General features: G+C 38.4%; 1 protein-coding gene across 1 annotated transcript; it reads right to left on the minus strand.

The window, feature by feature from the left end:
- Positions 1–445: 445 nt before the first annotated feature.
- On the minus strand, positions 446–16926 carry LOC140170264 (kelch-like protein 15). Its single transcript, XM_072193638.1, is given in 9 exon segments — positions 446–1321; positions 1323–1676; positions 1678–1989; positions 4904–5173; positions 7707–7848; positions 10308–10521; positions 16616–16695; positions 16697–16733; positions 16736–16926. Coding segments are annotated over 9 exon segments (1746 nt in total). The 5' UTR covers positions 16782–16926; the 3' UTR covers positions 446–1030.
- Positions 16927–17042: the final 116 nt, after the last annotated feature.

The following is a 17042-nucleotide window of genomic DNA, read 5'->3' on the forward strand; positions in this document are numbered from 1 at the left end:
ACCACTCATTTTAGTTTAAACTGTTTCATTTTGGAGATAATTAATGTCATTTGTAATAATAACTGCTTTTTCATTTTCGCCATTTTTGCAGAATAATTTTGCTTCCATTCAAGCCCTAAAGTTGTTGAAGTTTCCAAACGTCCCATTTCCACCCAAGTTTAATGGCAAGTCTCATATTTTACCAAAAGCAAACTGAAGACCTAGTGATTCCTGCCCCAAACTAGCCATATGCACCTTGTACTTTTGCTGTTCTCAGACATTTTAAACATGTGTCTTTGCTGTAATTTAAAAGGTCCGCCTTTTTGTGTGATTTGGCAGTGTCAAGAGTCTATTGATTTTATGCTAATGCTGTTACGTAATCACATGTGTGATATAATTTTTACATGTGTTGTGTGAAAGACAAAGTACATGCAGTGTTTATGTAATCATTGAGAAATGCCCACATATGACGTCACAAGTCAACTCTTAAACATACTGACTGACCCTCGTATATAAAATTATGTCTTCCATAAGGTACCATGGGCCAATTCGCATGATAATACAATTTAACATATGATACTAGGTATGAATGGTTGTGGAATCGATCTAGATGCCTGTCCCTCTGTCATCTTTTAAGATTAGAACCGTCCTCCAACATACCATTTCAATTCTTATATCGTACCGGTTGGTTTAATGCATGCATTCATGTGCCCAGTATATCCATCCAACGTTGTTACTAAATTACATTTATGTGGATCTTCATTTTGTATTTCATTGAGTAAGTTGGTCTAGAATTTCCTGAATGTTCTTTTAAAGGCACTGTATGTGATTTGATAAATCAAAAAATCTAAAATCAATACAGAGATTTGCATTTGTTTTGTAAAGAGTATACACGTAGTATGTGCAATAAAATACCCTGTAGGTGCTTAGCCCAAAACACAAGTTATACAGGTAAAAACTTTCAGTTGGCAAAAAATATTTTCATCAGTACATTCACAAGTTTGCGCCCCCTTTCAAAATCCTGGTTATGCCACTGTGCATATGCCCAGGTCTACTCCAAGCTATACCTGTCAAACGTAAAGCAGGTAATTGCAGCTCCTTCTATGATATGCCCTAACCTATTCCACAAGTCCATATCCACATCGTACACTTGATTCTCATCCACAGTTATCCCTGTACTTTCCACATGCCCATTCACAGCTACGAACACCTTATCCTCTATACGAAAAGTCGGCAGGTTGCTTTCCGAGATGAACTTCTGATCCTGCGCGGCTTCATCTCCACCTGCATCGGACATAGCTAAGCTGGCATCTTGCGGTGACGTGTTTGAGTCAAAATTGCATGCGTCGGTAGTACTTCCGGGAATATGCCCACTCCGGCGTGGGATCTAGCTTACTCTGTGTGCTTCTGAAACCAACTTGATAACAAATACCACTGTGGACTACTGGTAATACAGCTTTGCATTGTGGGTAATAAGTACTAGCATGCCTAGTCCAGCTATTATGTTTCGGATGGAATAGGAGGACATGTAAGGCATTATTGAAATCTAAGCCTACGACTATAAGCTTGCCATTATACGGCGCCGCTGTAGGCTGCTTAAGTGCCGTGTCTATAGAGGTCACTATTTGCCACTTGTTAAGATTCATATCAAACCTTTCCACAGCACACATCCACTTCTTATTCTGATTTTGTCCCCCCAACAGCGTATATAAATCCGTCCACGTAGACCATTGCGAATTTGCTGCGCGCCACTTTCATCGTCGGTAGCCGCAGCCAACGATTGGTACATGCATCGTACTGGAAGAAAAAGTTGTGCGTGACAACTTTGTTGTTTTGTGTGTACTCACCACCAGCGATGAATAATTGTCCGCTGACAGTGAGGGCGCTGTGGTGTGACACGCAACTGAATGGTAATTGAGCAAATTTTTTGAGCGGTATCCAACATTGCTTGTCTTGACTGTAGTAACGGATGCTTTCAAATGTGGTCTGTCCTCCAATAGCTACTATTGCCTGGAAAATAGAAATTAGAGGAGTGATAAGATTAATTTGGCATTATACAATTATACAGTACTACATGCATGGTTAGAGGGGCAATAGGGCAAACTATATTTGATAAAAATTTAGTATACTTCCATAATTGAATTGAAGTGTTTAAAAATGAGAATAAATACATTGGTTGTTAACCATTGTTGTGCATCTATCGTCTCATATAACACGCAACATCATTATTTTTGGCATAAAACAATGATGTCGTCCGTGTTGTATGAGACAATAGATGCACAACAGCGGCTAAAAACAATACCTTTATTCTCTAATTATCTAATTCATCAAGCACATCCCAGCAAATACACTAAAGTTCTAATATAAAAATTAACGAAAATGTTTAAAAAAACACCACCACCACAACAACATTATGTTAGAATGTTTTTTGAATGTAAAAGTGTTTTATACCCAGTAATTAAATGTTTTGCTTTAAGACGTTTGTGTTTAGTGTTTTCTGGCTTCTTCATGTACAATTTGAAGGTACACATTGTCTATTTTATTGGAGTGTTTTCTCTTGATCATTTCAAATGTTATCACATCATTTTGCTCTAAAACATTTTGTGTTTGCTGACATGTTTACATATGATTCTAAGGAAAACAGGGACTATTTTAGATATATTACAGTATATTTTCTCCTCATCACATCACTGGTTCCATTATATGGGCAATTCCAAGCACATCATTCAGCACTGCAAATTTTGCAACATGCAAATTATGAAATTAGGGTGGTTTGGTAAAGTTTCTACCTTTATCATTCACTTACCAAATATAGCTTCCATCATGTTATTCACCTACATGTTTGGCTGCTGCATTAAAAAGAAATTCATATGCAAACTTTGCGTTGTGGAATGATGCGCTTGGAATTGCCCATAAATTGCCCCATAATTATTGCACACATGTACTTGAAGAAATCAATTCATATTTTATTTTAACATCCTACATGAGCCCACATCATTGTATTAGACTGAGACAGACAGAGACAGAGACTGCCATGACTGTCACACATGAACATAACGTAGCATGCCTCCATATTGGTTCACCGTGCTTTGGGCCAATCCAGTTGAAATCCATACACCCCCTTATGGAAGACATGACCTTAATCTTCCACACATTAAGTGTTATATCAAATGGGGTTACCTGAATGGGTGACTCCATTTGAAATCTACACCTACTGTGTTGGAGATTAATGTCATGTCTTCAATAGAGGGTGTATGGATTTCAACTGGAATAGCTCATTTGAACTGCTATTCATATTGAGACACAGTGTCATCGCCCCGATATCTTCATGGCAGAAATAGCCATGGTAGGTTGATCCACAGCCACGCATGGCCATTTTGTTCAGACCTGACAATAGCCTGGTAATTGACCTCTCTGTGTGTGAGTAAGCTTGTATACACCATTAAGGTCAATGGTCATCGACTTTTATACTGCCTCCACGGGAGTGAGTGCAGCTATAGCCTACGCGCTGTAGTCCATACAGGACCAACGCAATATAAAATCTGTATTTTGGTCAGTTTTTGAGTTCAAGACGCACGCTTCTTTCTCAAAACTCAAGCTAATGACTATCATCCTTTCAACACATATGTTCAAGTGCAAGGATCTAAATATGGCTTCTTTAGAACAAAAAAATTATGGGAGATATTCACCATTTTCTACCCGGTATCCAAAGATTTATCGTGTGAATATCAAATCGTGCATAGCACATTCATGTGTATCGATCCCGGGTATTTATTTTAGTATCTCTGCTGTACCAAGTAATTATTAGCCAGGCGATGTCGGTGTGTGAGATATAGTATCACCCATATAGAGTTCCCCAATAAATTCAATTTCCAAAATTGCCTCCTTTCCCTTGTTTGGACCTGATATAATACAAATGAGCTTACACCCAAGGAGTACCAACTCAAATTTACCCAGCTTGTACTGTTACAAGGTCAGATATTGGTTTGTTGCTTATGGATGATAAACATTGTACTTGAACCAACAATTGAACAATAATTTGCAGTGGCATAGATTTCTTTTTGACATTGGGGGGAATGGGGTTGGAAAAAAATTCTTGAAGTATAGTGAATACAGCACCTTTTGACGACAGAATAGCATACGAAAGATTTTGCCATATTGAAACTAAACTGATTAAATATGGTGCAAAAGTGTGATAAATTCGTGTAAAGCACACAAAAATTTGGAATTTTTGAAGCTAAAATAACCAAATATGAGGTTATTTTGGTCAGAAACTCACATACAGGAGTCAACATTGGGGGGGATGATTGGGACAAAAATATTGGGGGGGGGGGGTTACCCCCCCCCATCCCCGGGATCTATGCCTATGATAATTTACTTCCTTGAACTTTTTGCGTTTTAAGGTTTTGCACATGCGGTGCATATTTAGCACACATTTTTATCCCAACACGTTGGACGTAGAATCTAAAGAATCACATAATATGAATCAAAAATATCAGGATGTATATTATTTTGCCCTCCTAAGCTTAACATAATACATTTATATCAGAGTTCCCTTCAAACATAAAAATATTTCAAAGAAAACATTTAAATGTGAGGTTATTTACAAAACTATTTGGAAAACTTAATGCAAAACATTCTAACATAATGTAAAAAAAGTGTTGACAAAATATTTTGCAAAAATATATTGCTAATAATATTTTGCAATACATTTTCACAACATTTTTAATATGTTGTGTAGTGTTTTCAAAAATGTTTTCATGACCTTTATAACCTGACAATTAAATGTTATTAAAATGTTTTGACCAAAACCTAAACACGTTTATAACATGTTTATAATGTTTTAAAAACATTTTTATGTTTGCTGATTTGGGACTCTTTGATTTTACCTAATCGCATAATACAGCAAAGCTTGAATACCTACCCTTGTGCTTACTCTCGGAGTAAACATTTCTGGATGCGCTGTCATCAATGGACCAGGTCCGCCAGCAGTACCGCTACGAACAGCATGATGTTGCATAAACTGATCAAATAACGCTTTGCATTGTGGTATGCCTAGCAGGTTGCTATCTATGTAACTGACGAGAGATTGCGCCGAGACTAGTCCTAGACGGACCTTGCGTAACAGCGGCATGGTGTGGTGGATGCGGTTTGCCTTGTCCTGTTTCAACCACGTACTGATGCCTCGTAAAACCTGTGCAAGTACAATGAATTTATTCAGAGGATTTGATTTGATTTGTTTTGGGTTTTTACAACTCTGGATAACCCTTAAAACCTCTATTGAAGCTCATTTCCATTGGGGTCCATTTGAATATTAGGACGGGTTGGGAACAGTCAAGGGTTATAGTACCCTACTTTTTTTAAAACTGGCTGCGAGATACATGTGAGGTATGGGTCTCTGTACATCCCCTCCAAAGGATGGAGTACTTTTATGATTCATTTACCAAATTCTTAAATAATGAACTATGGGGAGAGCAGAAGTCTGAATTTAACCTACAGTGGTTGCCAATTAATTTCAGACATTTTCCCCCCAAGCCAATATCCCAGCAAATCTCCAATTAATGCAATTCAAGTTGTGAACAAATCTGTTAACCCCATCAGAACTACCTGCCGATTGGCCAAAAAGAAGTTTTCATTATCAATTGGACCAATCAGCAACATTGTTAGAATAATTTCACCACACAAAAAAATTGGGGTGAATTATTTGCAAAGCTTCATTCTGATTGGTGATTAAAGTGAAGATATAATGTAATTGCCCAATAAGAGGCAAGGTTAGATCGCCAGATAGTGCTCAGGGGGTGAAAGTAGTGGCATTTAACGATATATACAGCATAAAACTGTATATTGTTACTTGGTAGAGAAATCATATCAATCCACAAACACCCAAGATGTTGACACTAAAGTTAATTTCTTAAAACTTCCGTGGTCCGAGCTAGCGCCAAGCGCCTCGAGCGTACACCCAGAAAAAAATAAGCAATCACGCTGATTGGCTGATCAACGCACTTGACAACAAGTCGGTTGACCCATTGGTTGTCTGTTCGGTAGTAGTAGGCTTACCTTGTCACTTTTACGCGATCGCAATTCACCAGCGCGTACCCCGACCACGGAAGTTTTAAAACAACAACTTTATGTGGTTAACATGTGTGTATCAGCCCCATAGAGTGTGCGCATGGGTTTAGTATCAACATTCAGCAGCTTAGGCAGAACAAAGACCCTTCTTTATAGGGTCTATGGGCAGAAGAGCAAGGTATTGTCTAATTTATTGAACCACAAATAAGTAAAAAAATTATTAGTTTGTATATGGTACGCCACACACATTTCATTTGTCAGAGAGTTTCCTGCATTTTTGTTATTTTATTTGAAAAAGCCTGGAATGCATTTCATGCATAAAATGTCCAAGATGCATCTCATAGCAAAACCCATGTTGTGTTACTTATTTAGACTAAATTCACTAAGCACCGGGAAAAAGCGTAATTTTTGAGACCAAATTTTGTGCATCAGTTTTGCGTGATTTGTCCATAATATTCCCAAAATGTGTGCATTTTTCCCAAAAAGTTCAAACTTTTAAAAAAATTTGTATATTTTTCCTTCTTTCTTTTCTTGGAATCATTAATAATTTCAAGTCCTACAGTTTATTTTCTATACCTTTTCTGCAATATTGCAAGCCTTGAAATAAGCAGACTGGAACCAGGAGCAATTTGTTTTTAAACATTGCTCCTGGTTCACTGTGATTTTACAAGAACCAGGAGCAATTTCTGAAGAAATAGGAGCAATTTTCAAATAGTAATCCTTTTCTGCATACAATACCAGCACTAGGCCTACTGCGTAAGTGCAAAACTGGAACCAGGAGCAATTTGTTTTTAAAATTGCTCCTGGTTCATGTGAATTTTACAAGGACCAGGAGTAATTGGTGGCTTTACAAGAGCAAATTTGCTCCCCGCGCCCGCTTATTTCAAGGCTTGCAATATTGTATTGCAGATCGCCATTGATTCTTTCAATTTTAGTAAAAACTTTTTTTGGATAAAGAATACTTTAAAAAAATGGATATCTTGGAAAAATCTTAAGATTTGTAGCCGAACTTAAAATTTGCAATTATGCCCAAATTTCTTGAATTTTGGCATTTTTTGAGCATCACAAATTCTCCCAAGAAGGGAGAAGTATTAGAGTATATACTTTCAGAAAGGAAATGATGCAAGGAATTCAACTAGCATAACAGATTCCTGAAAAAAATAAGTTTTTAAGAAAATCTCACAATTTGATTTCACTTTACTGACTCAAGGATAGTATAAAAGAATACATTTTCAGAAATCACAAATTCTCCCGGTGCTTACTAATAGTAATACACTCTCTGATTATTTTGAAAATGATGCATACTCACAGAATTAAGTGCATCTTGTGGGTGCCTGGCGTACCTTAACTGGGACTGCCTTTTGAGGAGAGCGAGAGCAGTCGCTCTCTATTGCTCTCCTTACATCTAATATAGGAGAGTGATTTTTAGCTCTCCTTAATTGACAATTCTTTCCTTAAATATTCTATTGTAAATGCTCTATAAACAGCTCTCCTTGGGAGGCTCCAGATAAGCCATTTAATGCTCTCCTGCAAATTACAAGACAGTCCCTGCCTTAAAAAAACAAAAATAATTTACAAAGTCGGGTAGGATTTACATGTAAACATGTAAATCCTACCCGACTTCGTAATTTATTTTTGTGTGTGTCTCAGTGTCTCACCTGCTCTTCAGTGCTGACAGCTAAGTCATTTCTGTCCAAGAATTCCAGCAGACTTCTAGCTGTTATCTGTTCAATAAAATCTTCTGTCTGGGAGACCTCCGCAAAATTCTTTGCAATGTGATCATCTGCTATGTCTTTTAATCTGTTAAGGCATTACATTTTGGAAAAATAACAAAAAATGTTTGATTATTTATTGTCGTAATCATGATTCGGGTTGAATTAATTGAATACATGAATCCAAAACCCACCCAAGTCCATGGGGAGTGATTTTGAGCAAAAAACTTATGTTTCATTTTAATTCCTTCAGTTAGATTTACCAGGTCAATATGGTAAGTTGTACGTGAAAATGGGTGGGTTAATCTGTATTAGGTATGACGATTAGCATTTCAGGGACTTCGTGGGGTTCATTTTAAATTCTGGACTTGGGTGGTTTTTGAATCATATACTAAGACAATAATGTTGGAATGAGATTACCACTAGTAAGATAATACAAAATAAAGCACACAGTTATGTATAATGTTGATAAGCATTCTGCCATGTAATATAAACCACACACTTTCCTTGATTAAACCCATTTTTTCAAAAGTCACTCTCCAGCAATGAATGTGTGACAAGTGGACTTTTATACATACTGGATTTCAATCAATGTGTTACAAGACTCAAATCATGGACTTGGGTTGATTCTTTCATACATGCTATTTTTCACATGCTCAATAGACACAGAGGATGAATTTGAGGTGTTCTTTCATACATATGACAGGCCTATGTATAGCAACACTTTCCCATGCTTAACTCAATTTGGTCAAAGTATGGACTTGGGTGGCTTTTGTATTCATATTCAATTGAATTGAACCCCGGGAATTGAATTTAGGTTGATTTTGAAAAACGCCGTCAGAAAGATGTGCTCAAATCTGACTCAAAACAGGACCCATGTGTAAGGATTTTTCAATTGAAAAGCCTACCCATGGCTAAGGATTTCTCATGAAAAATTGAACCATTGGACCGGCATGTCTCAGTATACCTGACATACGTATGTACCCCCAGGGCCAGGAACCCCAATTGAAATTCACACTCCCTGTGTAGAAGATTAATGTCATGTCTTCCATAGGGGCATATGAATTTCAACTGAGATAACTGAAATGTGGGAGAACAACTTTGGTCATCCGCAGATGGTAATTAAGAGAACTATACTTGTCTTGGCGAGGCAGTGACATTAATGTGATGAGGCAGCTGTTTCATGCGAGCATATATGTGGTGTCTTTAGGCCAATTACAATTGATCCTTAGTTTCCTGTTTCCCTCGCGCGTCCAAAATCAAGAATGGAAAAATATTTAATTATTTTATTTTTATTTAGGTATTTTCATCTTTTAATTGACTTTTAATTACTTTTATTTGCTAATATCTGTTTTTGATCATCTCAACTTTGATTATGAATATAAAACAAGAACATTGTAGGGTCCCCTACTAATATTAATGTAAAAAATCAATTATAAAGGTAAAATAATTAAATCCGTAGTCTTAGTCAAAATAACCAAATGGACTGTTGATAATAGTCACGATCACATTTTCAAAATAAAGAAAGTAATAGATAATTAATAATTAATAGATAATTAATAATTAAAAGTCACCTCGTCCTTCATTTTCAAACTTGAAACAGGAAACTAAGAATTAATTGTGAAGGGCCTTATACATGTTCATATATATATACACCACCAGAATGCTTGGGATTTGAAGTTGTACCCAATGATATACACACTGATGTCACTGTATTTTATTATTTCCTATTTGTGCCTTTCTTAACTTCGATAATTGCCTCAATTAAATCGGGTTGTATTCTATAGTGGCGTGATAGTGATTTTTGGTCATTTTTTGAAAATTGGCACATATGTTTTTAATGATGTTCTCTTTCATTTTTTAAGTCTCATCAGTCAAAACTAGCTAATTAATTAGTAATTAATTAATTAAATGTGACGTATAGTTACAAAGTGACAATTTTTGTATTCCATAGTGGCGTATCGACCATACGCCACTTTGTATACACATTTTATAATTAAGAAATATCGGCAAAAATGAAAAACTTTGTATGTCATAGTGGCGTACACCTCAATGCATGTCATAGTGACGTATCATGACCTATACGCCACTGTGGAATACAAACGACCAAAAGTTACGCCATAGGATTACACGGCGACCGAGGTGGGGTAAGGTTAACGTTAGCCGTTAGGTTAGGGTAGTGCGTTTAGCTTGTTTTCCATAGTGACGTATAGTTTTGTGCTTTTTGTTTTCAGTTTGCCAGCAACAGTTTGTATTTATTTCTTTTGAAAAATATATAACAATAAAATCTATTTAGTTAATTTAAGAAATTTCACATCATTTACAAAATATAATGAATGACTGATTTACACAACTCGATTTTAAATTGGCATTTCTTCAAACCTGATTTTCTCGAAAAGTTGTTTATTCGCGGCGCCCTGACTATACGCCACTATGGAATACTGATGACGAATTGGCCTGGTTGGATCAGGTACTATCAAATAAATCTTTGCAAATAAACTATCACCTTCTCATCAGATAAATTCTATACCCTCGGTACTCCCATACCTTTGCAATCCATAATTGCCAGCCATAGATGATATCTTTAAGAAGTCATCAAAGTCCAGCAACTCATTATAAAAACAGTGATCAATGTATGAGATACAGGTTTCAATGGCTGGTTGTACATGAAGGTGACAGGCTGTGGCTAATACTTCAAAAACGCTCTCTGCATTCAGCTCCATTTTTCCAGTGTATGCAAAATCAAGCAACAGACCGAAACCTGTATTTAGTGGAATTAATTAGGAATAATTTGATATATTACAATGATACATTGTCCCAATATTTCTTAAAAGAACACTCCGGCAATCACAACATTATGCCTTATACGATGTGTGTTAGAATAACAATTATCAAGCACGAATCACATGGTTTTATTTAAAACAAACTCATATTGATCATAAAAACTGCCGGCTGTCAACATGCGATATTCAAAATTCCCACAAAAATTGACTCTAGGGCAATGATGTCATGGTTATTTGTGCTCAAATGTCGCCAGCATTTATTGTGTTACTGGGACGCCATTGCCACAGGCAATTTCGGTGCCCGGGAAATTTGACTAGAAGGCTATATATTTGTACACAAATACGGCTATACCCGCATGTTATCGGTGTACCCAAACTTACAGTCCTTATTTGCTGAGGACTTAAAATAAAGAAATTGTAAAAAGTCGCCCAATTGGGCAGAAAATGTGTAAAAAGTGAAAGTCCAAGTCACAAGCTTTAATTTAATGTAGGTTGCACTCTCGTAGCACTTAAAATAGAGAAACTGTAAAAAGTCCCCTCCCAGGGGGCGCATCTCTCTTACTCTCCATAGGTTGTGTTGTCAGTCTCTCTTATTCACAGTGAGGCTATGCAATATGATTAGGGAAACTATTCCAGAGGGAGTATGTAAATTAAATGGAACAGCCATTTCAGAGGGAGTATGTATATTAAACGGAACAGCCTATTTTGGCGCTATTTCAGAGGGAGTATGTAAATTAAATGGAACAGCCAATGGATATGTAATTTAACTGGAACAGCCTTAAGGGGGTACTACACCCCTAGATAAATTTATGTCTATTTTTGCATTTTTCTCAAAAACTAATAACACACTGGTAACAAAATTATGTATATTATAGGGGCAAGGAATCCAATTACTACACTGGAATTTCAGTGACCCAAGACAAGCGGTTCGTTATTTATGATAAGAAATAAGGTACCGCTAGGATGTACCTCATTTCCTGTCATATACTGAACCGCTTGTCTTGAGTTACTGAAATTTCAGTGTAGTAATTGGATTTCTTGCCCCAATAATATAAATAACTTTTGTTACCAGTGTGTTATTAGTTTTTGAGAAAAATGCAAAAATAGTCACAAATCTACCACAGGGGCGTAGTACCCCCTTAACGCTTCACGCTGGTATTTTCAATTATTATATTATGATACGGATCTGCCTGTTTAGTCCTATGTGTGGGGGGTGTTAGTAACAATATAATTCTCAGGCGCTATCAGTGTACAAATTCTGAGCCCGGAAGCTGCTTTATTTGATGAGAAACGGCCGGCCCTTTGTTTTAACATTTGGTGCCCTGGGGCCCATTATATTTTACTTATGAGGTCCATGTACATATGTTGAAGTATAATTATCTAGAGCTATCAGGCTATCCAAGCTGGGCTCTGTAGCTGCTTTATTTACTGAGTAACGGCCGGCCCTATGTTTTAGCGCTTGGGGTCCTGGGGCCCATATTATGTGACATATGGGGCTCATATGTACATGTACATATAACAATATAATTCTCAGATGCAATCTGTGTACAAACTCTGAGCCCTGAAGCTGTTTTATTTGATGAGAAACGGCCGGCCCTTTGTTTTAACATTTGGGGCCCTGGGGCCCATAATATTTGACTGATGGGGCTCATGTTCATATGTTGAAGTATAATTCTCAAGTGCTATCAGTAAACTAAAGCTGGGCATTGTAGCTGCTTTATTTACTGAGTAAAAAGACCTATCAGTGTACCAAATCTGAACCCTGTAGCTACTTTATTTGCTGAGAAACGGCCGGCCCTTTGTTTTAACATTTGGGCCCCTAGCCTTGTACATCTGGGGCCAAAATGAGCAAAAGGCACATCTACAACTTAGGACCCATACATATGCCACATATGAGCCCTAGTGATCTTGTACTTTTAGAGCTAGGCTTGTCAATCTGTTGCATCATATTTTAACATTTGGGCCCCTGGGGCCCATAATAAATAACATATGGGGCTCTTGTATATTTGTAAATATAGAGTACCCCTAGGGCTATCAGTGTACCAACTCAGGAGCCTAAGGCTGCTTCATTTGATGAGAAACGGCGTGCTTTGTATTTTCACATTTGGGCCCCTGGGGCCCGTGACCTTTGACCACTGGGGCCAAGATGGGCAAAAGGCACATCTACGGGGTAGGGTCCATAAGTGTACCACATATGAGCCCTGTGGCCCTCGTAGTTTTAGCGCTAGCCTTGACCAACGGATGTGTTTGATAGAAGAAGATGGAGGAGGAGAAGAAACCACAGGATGGGAAGATACCCTGCATGCTATTGCATGCGGGTATAACTAGAAGGCTATATATTTGTACACAAATACGGCTATACCCGCATGTTATCGGTGTACCCAAACTTACAGTCCTTATTTGCTGAGGACTTAAAATAAATTGTAAAAAGTCCCTCCCAGGGGAACCGCTCTCTTACTCTCCATAGGTTGCTGTTGTCAGTCTCTCTTACTCACAGTGAGGCTATGCAATATGATTAGGGGAAACTATTCCAGAGGGAGCATGTAAATTAAATGGAACAGCCATTTCAGAGGGAGTATGTAAATTAAATGGAACAGCCTTTTTGGGGGCCATTTCAGAGGGAGTATGTAAATTAAATGGAACAGCCAATGGGTATGTAATTTAACTGGAACAGCCTTAACGCTTTACGCTGGTATTTCCAATTATGATATAATACGATCTGTCTGTTTAGTCTGGGTGTGTGGGTGTTAGTAACAATATAATTCTCAGGTGATATCTGTGTACAAATTCTGAGCCCGGAAGCTGCTTTCTTTGATGACAAACGGCCCGCCCTTTGTTTTAACATCTGGGGCCCATAATATTTGACTTATGAGGCCCATGTACATAATTATGTTGAAGTATAATTCTCTAGTGCTATCAGTAGACTCAAGCTGGCCACTGTAGCTACTTTATTATTGAGTAACGGCCGGCCCTATGTTTTAGCTGTTTGGGGCCCTGGGGCCAATATTATGTGATATATGGGGCTCATATGTACATAATACAATGTAAATATCAGGTGCAATCTGTGTACAAACTCTGAGCCATAAAGCAGCTTTATATGATGAGAAACGGCCGGCCCTTTGTTTTAACATTTTGGCCCCTGGGGCCCAATATATATGACTTATGGGGCTCATGTACATATGTTAAAGTATGATTCTCAAGTGCTATCAGTAGACTCAAGCTGGGCATTGTAGCTGCTTCATTTACTGAGTAACGGCCGGCCCTATGTTTTAGCGTTTGGGGCCATGGGGCCCATATTATGTGACATATGGGAGTTGTATATACATATGACAATATAATACTAAAGACCTATCTGTGCACCAAATCTGAACCCTGTAGCTACTTTATTTGCTGAGAAACGGCCGGCCCTTTGTTTTAACATTTGGGCCCCTGGGGCCCCTAGCCTTGTACATCTGGGGCCAAAATGGGCAAAAGGCACATCTACAACTTAGGACCCATATATATGCAGGTTATGAGCCCTAGTAATCTTGTACTTTTAGAGCTAGGCTTGTCAATCTGTTGCATCATATTTTAACATTTGGGCCCTTGGGGCCCACAATATATAACATATGGGGCTCTTGTAAATTTGGAAATATAGAGTACCCCTAGGTCTATCAGTGTACCAACTCAGGGCCCTGAGGCTGCTTCATTTGATGAGAAACGGCGTGCTTTGTATTTTCACATTTGGGCCCCTGGGGCCCGTGACCTTTGACCTCTGGGGCCAAGATGGGCAAAAGGCACTTCTACGGGGTAGGGCCCATAAGTGTGCCACATATGGGCTCCAGGGCCTTTGTAGTTGTAGCGCTAGCCTTGACAGAATGATGTGTTTGATGGAGAAGGAGGAGGAGAAGGAGGAGGAGAAGGAGGAGAAGAAACCACAGAATAAGAATATACCCGTCCATGCTTCGCATGCGGGTATAATTATCGTGTGGTGAGAGGTGGCTGTTTTTATTTGTTTTTAAGGTCAATATGAGTTTGTTTTTTAGAGTTAACAGCACATCTGGATTTCTTCATAAAGTGTTATTTTTTTACAAGCTCAGCATTTTATGGCATAACATAATCCATGATAATAAGTGTCCAACTTGCCAAGGTCTTGACCATCTACATTGTGAAATGTACGGACAAGGTTACCTGTGCAAGTCTTAGTATAAACATATCAGTAATAACTGGTATTTAGTTCCTGCATAAACCCACTCCAGTTGACCAGGCCAACAATGAAACCTTTAAAAAAACCATGTGATTGGTGCTTGGTAATTATTTTTTGTTCGTTTAAGGCATAATGTTGTGATTGCCGGAGACTTCCTTTTATGTAGCAGAGGAGATGCTCTTCACTGATTGTAGCAATTTTTAACAAAATCAATAAATGGGTCAAAATCCTTTCGTTTCTATTATTATTTATTAATGTGCTCAAATGATCAAATTTGTTGGATGATCACCTACAGTGTATGATGCAGAAACAACACATATTAAACAAACCTTCAGCAGAAAGATCCACGCATCCTGTAACGTGATCTGATCCAAAGACGACTCTCTCAATCCGGAGGTGAACATTGCCCAAACACATCACTAATAGCAACAAGAATTGCCTTATGCGCCTCTAAATGATTCCTCATCAACTATGACTGTCACGTCAAGAAAAGACATCATGCTCTCTCAATGACTGCAGACCTTTGGATAACTCTTGGAGGAATAAGAATTGGATATGTGGCCAATCTAAGATGGTCTTCTGCTCACTGAAAGATTCATCCGCTTCTAGGACACCTTCCATGGTTAGCAGATGTGTCTCACCGATCTGAAAGTATATACTGGGGCTCACAGATTCAATAAGAATTGGATATGTGGCCAATCTAAGATGGTCTTCTGCTCACTGAAAGACTCATCCGCTTCTAGGACACCTTCCATGGTTAGCAGATGTGTCTCACCGATCTGAAAGTATATAAGGGGAAGCACAGATTCAATGAGAATTGGATATTTGGCCAATCTAAGATGGTCTTCTGCTCACTGAAAGACTCATTCGCTTCTAGGACACCTTCCATGGTTAGCAGATGTGTCTCACCGATCTGAAAGTATATAAGGGGAAGCACAGATTCAATGTTAGTAGTTGCCAATCTAAGATGGTCTTCTGCTCACTGAAAGATTCATCCGCTTCTAGGACACATTCCATGGTTAGCAGATGTGTCTCACCGATCTGAAGTATATAAGGGGAAGCACAGATTCAATGAGAATTGGATATGTGGCCAATCTAAGATGGTCTTCTGCTCACTGAAGGATTCATCTCCGCTTCTAGGACACCTTCCATGGTTAGCATATGTGTCTCACCGATCTGAAAGTATATAAGGGGAAGCACAGATTCAATGAGAATTGGATATGTGGCCAATCTAAGATGGTCTTCTGTTCACTGAAAGATTCATCTGCTTCTAGGACACCTTCCATGGTTAGCAGATGTTTCTCACTGATCTGAAAGTATATAAGGGGAAGCACAGATTCAATGAGAATTGGATATGTGGCCAATCTAAGATGGTCTTCTGCTCACTGAAGGATTCATCCGCTTCTAAGACACCTTCCATGGTTAGCAGATGTGTCTCACCGATCTGAAAGTATATAAGAGGAAGCACAGATTCAATGAGAATTGGATATGTGGCCAATCTAAGATGGTCCTCTGTTCACTGAAAGATTCATCCGCTTCTAAGACACCTTCCATGGTTAGCAGATGTGTCTCACCGATCTGAAAGTATATAAGGGGAGACACAGATTCAATGAGAATTGGATATGTGGCCAATCTAAGATGGTCTTCTGCTCACTGAAAGATTCATCCGCTTCTAGGACCCCTTCCATGGTTAGCAGATGTGTCTCACCGATCTGAAAGTATATAAGGGGAAGCACAGATTGAATGAGAATTGGATATGTGGCCAATCTAAGATGGTCTTCTGCTCACTGAAGGATTCATCCGCTTCTAGGACACCTTCCATGGTTAGCAGATGTGTCTCACCGATCTGAAAGTATACAAGGGGAAACAACACATATTAAACAAACCTTCAGCAGAAAGATCCACGTCATCCTGTAACGTGATCTGATCCAAAGACGACTCTCTCAATCCGGAGGTGAACATTGCCAAACACATCACTAATAGCAACAAGAATTGCCTTATGCGCCTAAATGATTCCTCATCAACTATGACTGTCACGTCAAGAAAAGACATCATGCTCTCTCAATGACTGCAGACCTTTGGATAACTCTTGGAGGAATAAGAATTGGATATGTGGCCAATCTAAGATGGTCTTCTGCTCACTGAAAGATTCATCCGCTTCTAGGACACCTTCCATGGTTAGCAGATGTGTCTCACCGATCTGAAAGTATATAAGGGGAAGCACAGATTCAATGAGAATTGGATATGTGGCCAATCTAAGATGGTCTTCTGCTCACTGAAAGACTCATCCGCTTCTAGGACACCTTCCATGGT

Source organism: Amphiura filiformis, chromosome 14 (genome assembly GCF_039555335.1).
Source record: "Amphiura filiformis chromosome 14, Afil_fr2py, whole genome shotgun sequence".
In the NCBI taxonomy this organism is placed as follows: Eukaryota; Metazoa; Echinodermata; class Ophiuroidea; order Amphilepidida; family Amphiuridae; genus Amphiura; species Amphiura filiformis.